This window comes from Salvia hispanica, chromosome 3, assembly GCF_029641045.1.
Source record: "Salvia hispanica isolate PSC_SH4W2 chromosome 3, Shi_PSC_v1, whole genome shotgun sequence".
Lineage (NCBI taxonomy): Eukaryota > Viridiplantae > Streptophyta > Magnoliopsida > Lamiales > Lamiaceae > Salvia > Salvia hispanica.
The window spans coordinates 53,800,090-53,809,259 of NC_142694.1; the positions used below are offsets into that span (position 1 = coordinate 53,800,090).

At 33.6% G+C, this 9,170-nt stretch overlaps 1 protein-coding gene across 4 annotated transcripts; it reads left to right on the top strand.

Annotated features, from left to right (window-relative positions):
- The first annotated feature begins 4,894 nt into the window (after positions 1-4,894).
- On the top strand, positions 4,895-8,829 carry KAN2 (Homeodomain-like superfamily protein). Of its 4 annotated transcripts, none has more exons than XM_048118278.2 (6): positions 4,895-5,641; positions 5,736-5,812; positions 6,571-6,625; positions 6,711-6,885; positions 7,880-7,937; positions 8,413-8,829. In XM_048118278.2, exons 1-6 carry the CDS (start codon positions 5,068-5,070, stop codon positions 8,506-8,508), a joined length of 1,035 nt encoding a protein of 344 aa, XP_047974235.1. In that variant the 5' UTR covers positions 4,895-5,067; the 3' UTR covers positions 8,509-8,829. The 4 variants fall into 4 exon arrangements, with proteins under 4 accessions (XP_047974235.1, XP_047974237.1, XP_047974236.1 ...); XM_048118280.2 differs by having other exon boundaries at positions 6,720-6,885; XM_048118279.2 differs by having other exon boundaries at positions 4,899-5,641; positions 6,580-6,625.
- The last annotated feature ends 341 nt before the right edge of the window (positions 8,830-9,170 follow it).

A 9,170-nucleotide genomic window follows, 5' to 3' on the forward strand; every position in this document is an offset into this window, starting at 1 on the left:
ACCTATATCATTTTGGACATGTTACGTGTGTGTACCTTTTGGCAGTATTGAGAAGTATCGGAACTCATCTATAAAATATTAAGAAGTACATGATTTGGTATTGTTTCAATGTTGTGTTGATATTATTTTGTTATTCACAGCTATAATGAAAATGTGTATAAGCCAATTATTGAGAAATTATACATGATTTATTGAGAATTCCAAATAGTTATGTTAAGAATTTATACACAATTTATTGAGAATTCCAAATAGTTATGTTGAGAAATTGTACACGATATATTGAGAATTCCAAATAGTTATGTTGAGAATTTATACACGATTTATTGAGAATTCCAAATAGTTATGTTAAGAAATTATACATGATTTATTGAGAATTCTAAATAGTTATGTTGAGAATTTATACACCATTTATTGAGAATTCCAAATAGTTATGTTGAGAATTTGTACACCATTTATTGAGAATTCAAGATAGTTCAGTTGAGAATATATAAAGTTGTATCGATGTTCATTCGTTTACAGATAATTGAAAATGTAAACAACACGAAATGTTTTGAACAAACTTAATAGTTAATAGTATATGGAAAATAAAATGAGATAACATTCAGAACATAACTTTGAGATTATTATTCTTCCATACCAACATGGAACCACGAATGCTAAGGAATATCCAAACAAGGAATTATGTATGCAAATAAATAGTGATAGGAACAACTGATTTATTTATGTTTTCTGTTTTCTCTTTGCCGCAATTCCTTGAATCATGATTAACCATTTTATGGCATTTTCCACATCGTCTAGGAGGTTTAGCTGCCGCCTTCTTCGCCGCCTCCATCTTAGAAGGCCATGGATCCAGATCCTTTACACTTCACCACATTTGGTGGATGAGCATGTATAACATCAGGCCTCACAACACCATACAATTCCTCAAACCTCTTCTTTTTCTCCAACATCATGTATAACATCAGGCCTCACATCACAGAAGAACCATCACCAAAAAGCTGATTTCCAACATCCTCAACGTCGTCCTCAGCTCTTTGTACTAATTTGTATATTGTGTGCAGTTTGTTGATGACATTACACTCGTCATCGAAAAAGAAATCTATAGATAATAAACAAAATAATATCAACATAGTACACCAATAATATCAACAGTCCTATTAAGAAAAGAAAAATATCAACTCAATAAGCAAAAACTATAAATTATAATAAATCAATGTATAATACTTGTCTGACCCTGAAAAGTTGAGGTCGAAGAACCAACTAAATCGGGTCACAAAAATCAGGTTACAAAAATCAATAAAAAAACACTTCTGTCAACAAAAATTAAGCAACACAATTATTGATACATACCTACCATTATTGAATAAAGACAGCAACAAAATAGCTCGGAAAAGATGAAAAACGCGATAAGCTGATGAGATCGGCAAAAATCGAACAACATGAATCATTCCTCAATATTAATGCTGTGTGATTTGGAGAATATGATTTTGGAAACAAAATATTCATGATTTAAAGAGTGAATTTTGAAGATACGATTGAGTCTGGCATAGAGAATATAGGAGAAGAGAGATTTTAGGAAAGAAAATAAGAGTGAGATTGGGAGTATAGTCATGTGCGGTAACTTTGATAGACTAAAATACTCTTTTTAGATTAATTTAAATAATTAAAGGAGAAAAAAAAAGATAAAATCTAAGCTAATCTAGTCCTTAGATTAGAGGGACGGAGGGATATGATTATGTCTTATTTTGGGATTAGTAATTAGTTAGCATTTGATCATGATCCCATGTATAATTACTTTAAAGAATCAGCTATGCAAAAGTGGAGATTTTCCCCGTATATTCTAATCAAGTATATATTGTGTATACATTAATCTAGCTCATTAGAATTAAACAGACATTGAATATCTCAAACACATGAATTAAATTACATTAACAAGGAGCTCGAATTATAATCTGGATATTTAAATGATAAATCAATATTAATCACAATAGCGACACAGCTGATTAATATTCCTTAAACACTTTAATCAAATTAAGACTAATTTAATTAAGTGGAAGTTTATTGGGATAAAGCCTATCCAAATTTTTGTAGATCTTTAGCCATGCCCAACAAGTGTTCTATAAATATGAGAAGAGAATCAGATCACAAGACATTAGTCTTACAACTTTTGATCTTTGAAAATTTCGAATATCTCAAGAAAGAGAGTTTTGAATCCCCAATTTTCTCTTCCCCAACTTTAGAAGTTTGATAATTTAGTACTACAACAAGTATTTGGCTAGAAGATTTAAGGTCGAATCCAACTGCTGGAGTGACGAGAATAGCAGGTTCTCATCTACACAATAACATCAACATAGAAAAGGTAACCCTTGATACTTAAAATTTAAGAGTACGCCTAGGATCAATTTATATGATTTAATGTGTATGTTAAATTGCATTTTATATTAGATTTTAATTTCTTGCAATTAACTCATGAATTTTCAGGAATCATGCTATGAAATCGGAAAGGGGATCTTCGAAACATCCTAACAATCAGGTAGTGTTGTTCAATTTGCCGAGTCTTTTTGAGTTTTTAAGTTAACTTTTAGCAGACTTGGTCTCTGAATAAGAATAATTGAATAACCTGCATGTTTAGTATCTATGAAAATATATAATGACTCAACTCACACAACTCGTGTACATTACATTGGTTGAAATGTCCGCCAATTAATCTCCAGGTCGAACACATGACAACTCGATTACTCTAACTTTTATCTTCTCCTTAGTAAAGTGGTTGTCCATTCCAAACGTGCTTGATTATATCATGTTGAACCAGGTTTACAATTATACTGATGCGGTTGTGTTATCACATAATATCTGATACGTCTTGATCTGGTTGCTGACCATACACTTCGTTGTTACGGCATTGATTGCGAATATATCTCCAACTCATCTATTTGCGCACTGTGTTCAATGCACCCTTCATGCTCATAATCGCACAAAATTAGAAACATTTTAACATGCTAATCACATCCTAAATTATAAAATTAATCATGTATAATTATCTCTAGCAATGGTCTGACATCCAAGTGGTGATAATTCGTCGGACAAATATTTACCTGCGGAGAAAGAATAATCGTGGGGTTTGAATTTTTGGTACAGTTAGGTATAGTCATAGTATTTTTTAGAATGATGTGTGACCACAAGCTTTTGACTTATACTTTAGAGAATTTTGATTGAATTGCCATTGAATAATTGTTTCGGTTAATGTTATATTACTATAATAGTATGTGTTGGTTGTGGAATAGGAAAAAAGTTACAAGGGAATTAAATAGTTAGGTTTTTGTTAAATTGGTTATAAAGTGCACTAAAACGTGACAATTTTGGTATCACAAAGAATTACGGCGGTTGCCTCCGCTGGTGATTTGCCAAAGTATATAACCGGCAGATGAAATTTGCTTCAAATTTTTCACTTTAGATGCCTCTTACCCGTCGTATGCATATTTATTTACCGGTGAATATAATCAAATGCAAACTCTAAATATTGTACAAACTCCAAATTATGATATGAACCGTTAGAAAATGTCAACAGATGACTAAATAATAGCAACAAAAAATTTCAATACAATGTCAACGGTTGATACTGTGTTGACATTGTGTTTACATTGTATTGAAATTATGTTGACATCAAAATCTTGAAATTTTATACTGTGTTGACATTGTGTTGACGTTATGTTGACAATGTGTTGAAAAGTTTGGAGTTTGTACGAGTTTGCATTTTATTACTACTCCTGGTGTATTTACCAACTAATTTCTCTCCACCGATTAAAACATGTGTTTTTTGTAGTGAAAAATTATTGGTGGTTTGTTAAGCTATTAACGAGATCGCACACACAAGTTAGTTCTTATATTTCAGTTTTTGAACTAGATGATGCTTAAAACTTCCTAGTTAGTATTAAATTCCAAATATGAAGATGCTTATAACAAGATAATGCTTACAAGTTCAACAATTAATAGCGAATGAGGCATATCAATTATCAAACCTACATCGATCCTTTCATGTTTTAAATTGACTTTTTTTTTTTTTTCATTTTCTAAATATTCCAATCATACCCCAATCATTTAATGAAAATTATGCAATGTAAATTTATATGAAAGGATAATTAGCGAAATATTTATATGATAACATCGATTTAATTTGTTAAAATTCAGTTAATATAGACCTAGTGTATATAATGATTATTTCATATTCTATGATCATTAGTCACAATGTTGGTAAAATAGATTCCCGTCAAAAATCAACGTGTTACACGTCAATTATTAATTTTAAGAGTTTGAAAGAATCTTAGCTAATAAAAAGCTTTAATACTGTACTTTAGATAAAATTAGGTTTTAAGGGAAAATTTGGGTTGTATGTGAAAATTGAATGAAGAAATTATAGATTGTAAAAGTCATTCATAGTGGCCTAATTGCAGGCGAATATATATACAAGCTAGTTAAGTTGACCTGTTTGGTGATATCAAGGTTGTTAATGTTTTGTTGTGCCCACATGTACAGTGGGTATGGGACTATGCATGTAGTAATTGAATTCAAAATTAATTGTAGAAAATCCCCCTTAGGAAATGGGATAAATGGAGATGTTAAGATAGTAAGTATGGTTTGTTAAGGGACAAATGCGCACGTTAAAAGCTTACACCAAAATTTCCTTTTCTCCCAAAGGATACAGGAAAAAGGAAAGAGTGGAAAAGGATCACTTCTCTCTCTTTCCATCTCTCTTCATTAGCTAATCTTTTTTGGCTCTTTTCATCCTACCCCCACGTCCACAAACCCCTCTCTTTTCCTCTCTCTCTTCTACCCCTACCCTACCTCTCCCAATAGCTCTTTCAAGTGTCATTTTCTCATATATACTTCACACAAAAGAAACAACCATTCACTTCTTCAACCTTACCTTCTCTCTCTCTCTCTCTCTCTCTCTCTCTCAATCTCAAATTAATCTCTAGCTGCAACTAATCTTCCCAATTCCTCAACAAACAAACAATCCTCCATATCCACACAAAAGTGAATTATTTAGAGGGGAAAGTGAAGAAGAGAATGGAGCTGTTTCCGGCACAGCCAGACCTGTCTCTGCGGATCAGCCCTTTAAACAGCACCACCTCATCGAGCTGGAGAAGAGGAGGGGAAGAAGAAATGGATTTGGGGTTTTGGAAGCGGGCTCTCGAGTCAAGAGCCTCCCTCTCTTCAATGCCCAAGCCCGACCTCAACCTCTCTAATCCACCCAGGGTTTCCGACACCACCAACGCCCACCAGCACCACCACCTCCTCCACGGCGGCTTCGCCCGGCCGCAGCTGGGGGAGGAAGTGAATTTGAGGCCGATTAGGGGAATTCCGGTGTACCAAAACCCTCCTTCTTTCCCCTTCACACCTCATTATCACCACCACCATCAACAGCAGCACCACCAGCAGCAGCAGCATCATTTGGAATCATCTTATAATCACATCGCAACCGCAGCGTCGGTGGCGCCCTACACCTCCCAAGGCCTCATGCGATCGCGCTTCCTCTCCAGATTTCCGGCTAAGCGGAGCATGAGGGCCCCACGGATGCGCTGGACCACAACCCTCCACGCCCGTTTCGTTCACGCCGTTGAGCTCCTCGGCGGCCATGAAAGTAGCCCTCTTTTTCTCCTCTCTCTCTATCAATTTTTAGGGCTTTTCTTGCTCGTTTAAAATAGGGTATTATTTAACATGTTGAATTTGTGCAGGAGCTACGCCCAAATCAGTTCTCGAGCTCATGGATGTCAAAGATCTCACCTTGGCTCACGTTAAATCCCATTTACAGGTGATAAAATACTCTTCCTTTTTCAATTTTCACACAATTAGTGTGTGAAATTCAACAATTTTAACGATTCTTTCATTAAAGTAGTGAATATGTGAAAGCACACAAGTTCCAAATTCCGATGATTTTACTTCTTTCCTGCATAAGGCCTCTCTCAACATCCTTCCTTTTTAGCAGATCTACCAGCTTTTTTCACTTGGAAGAACTAACCATCCGTGTAAAGGACGAGTCTATGTGTTTGTGTGTGTGTGTGAGAGAGAGAGAGGGCAGTAACAATTGAAAATAGTAGGTAGTCTCCAAGATAAGTTATGCAGACAGAATCATATCACAATAATACTCCTATGTGATTTAGTTTTTATATGAGAATTCTTTTGAAAAACTAACTAGTAGTTGCATATGTTTTGTAAAGGATTGGGAGAGAGAGAGAGAAGAGAAAGGACAAAACACTATCATTACACAATGATATATATACATACACGTTTGAGTAGAAATCATCTCTGGCAAAAAACAATGCTTAACCTCGAAAAGTGTAGACATTGAATCACATGCATGCAAGTATACACACACATATATATGTATATACACACATCATGAGATGACATGTACTAAAAGTTGTTTGTCATTCATTCAGTTGTAGTTCACAACATTACAATTTATATTTATAACCTTCTATTTTTGCTCCTTTTTATTTTCCATGGAAAGCTTCATACCATAGAAAGAATAGGCTTGCTTATATATGCAACTTTTCTGATGGGCCTTAGTTTTTGCAGATGTACCGCACAGTGAAGTCTACTGATAGAGCCTCAGCTAATTCAGGTTAATAAGTACTAGTATTTGATGAATTTCTTTAATTAATATTAGTACTATATTTTAAGTTTTATAAAATTAAAAACTATTTTAGAATGTGTAGGAAATTTGGAAGCACTCGAAAATGGGTCGTCCGGGGATACATCAGACGACTTTCTCTTTGATAATATTCAGAATTCACACAAGTCTGAAGTATCTGTGGAGAAGGGAAGGCAATTTAATGTTGATCAAGAAAGGGAATATAGTGTTTTGTGGAGCAATTCCTCAAGGTATATAAATCCTTCAACTCAATGTCACTTTATGGAGTAATTAATTTTTCAATCTGCATCTTTTTAGTTAAAGGTTTATGTATATCGTCTTTGTGGTAAAATCATATAGTCATATAGCATTAGTCATTGTATTAATGTGTAATTTGCTCAAAATATTGAAAAGATGTATACTTACTTAACTTAGGAGTAGGGGGCCAAAACAGAAGTATAATGAATGTGAAATGACTGAAATAGATGTTTCGACTTTTCAATCAAACATGTGCAAGTTGTTGTACATCAGCTAAGTCTATTCTTTGGCAACTAAGTCTAGAATCTTTGAAGGAACATAATCAGAAGTTACAGTTGTGTAGGAGGAAGAATTATACTGAAATAAATATGAATGAATTTGCTAGCTGCAAATGTAGTTCCAAAAAGGAAATCTTGGATATTTTAACCGCAGAATTAGTTAAAAAGGGTTTAGGGCATATCTTGTAGGAATAAACACAAAAAGAAAAGGAATCTTTCACCATTTAGTACAGGAACTCCATAATGGGGCAAAATTAAAGTAAATCAAATTATTGGAAAAAAGTCATTAAAAAATTAGTAATTTAATTAAATTAAGCACGGCTTCCAAGATTTTGAAATTCATATGAAGAAATTAGCCTAAAAAGGACACATCTCATTCTTTGGATTTTGTGGGTACAGACCTGAGATGGGACCAATTAAGAAAACTTACTCCCAAAGATTTAATATTGTATAATTTAAATGGACCCGTCCATTTAGAAATCTTGGAACTAAAAGCTTCTGCCATTTGAGACTTTACTTTATTCTAAAGAAAAATTAAAGTTAATTACAATTACAATAGGGTGTCACATGGGTTTCACTTTATTTTTTGTAAAGTCTATAAATCATTAAAATTAGGCATTAGAAAGACTGCTTTCTTTTTGAAGTGTGGATTATTTTCTTTATAAATATATGTCATCCACTAATTGAAGTTATTGTATATAAATTGTAGCGGGCAAGAAGCTTGGTTGCATGGAAGAGAAGTGAACGTACAACCTCACCTTCACGAGGTACAACTCTCGAGCCGACTTGTAATTACACAAATGCCCTTTCCCTTTTGAAAAATCTCTGTGTTTGTGCGTGCCTGAGAATATGTTGATGTCCATCATAGTGAATAAAGTAGAAATAAGAAGCTTTTGTGACTAAAGCTCTTGTCTCTTTGAGAGAGTTCATAACAGTTGATTTGTGTGTGTGTGTGTGTGTGTGTGTAAGAGAGAGAGGACCCTAAAAAGAAAAGTGATGTAAAAGTTGCTAAAAAAATCTTCCTTGAAAAAGAAAATTTTCTCTTTAAGTTACTTTCAATAAAGAATGGAACATGAGCTAGTGCAAATCCCATAATGCATTATAATTATAATATTATAATTTATACCTAGTACTCCAAAAACTTGATCATCAATGATGCAAACATAATTATATATTTAATTAAGATGATTTCATTTATATTTGTGAAATAAAATGAAGGGGTGTGTGTGAATTACATTGCAGAAGGAGATATGTGATGTGAGCTCATCATCAGAGACAAGCAGAAGCCCTAAGAAGAAGATGAAGCCTAATTTGGAGTTCACGTTGGGGAGAGAATGATGCATCTTGCTACTCATTTTCAAATCATTATAAATCTTCTGACTCAAGAGAATCAGGTGCCCACTGAGATAAATCTGAAAAGAAAAAGCAGATAAAGAAAGACAGGGAGACAAGAAAGACAGAAAGCATACAAAAGGGAGATAGGTAGGAAAAAAAAAAAGAAAAGAAAAAGGCTAATATATGCTTGCTGTCAAGGTTATCATCTGATTCTCATCATTACATTACATTTTCATATATTACTAATATGTATTCTGAGCTGAGGTAAATATTAAGATAATGTAATTCCCATCGGTTTTCTCTTATTTAAGTAACTTATGTTGATATTGTTGGGAGCCACCTATTTTGACGAGAAAGATATACCATGATCATTTCATTCTTAATCATCATCATAAAGAATCATATATAAGTCTTAAGGCTTTACATACACTCCAATCAATAATCCAATAGTACTAATTTATGAGGTTAATTATACCTTTATCATCTGACTTTTAATGAAGTTGCAAAAATAGTGTGACCTTCAAAATAAACCACAACTTTTTGAGAAAAAAAAATGTAAATAATAGTCATGGCCTATAATTCCGGGCTCAAAATTCTGACATGGAATACCAATTCGACGCCGTTTTGATGTTTGGATGGAAAACGAACTCACAAAAAATCAACTT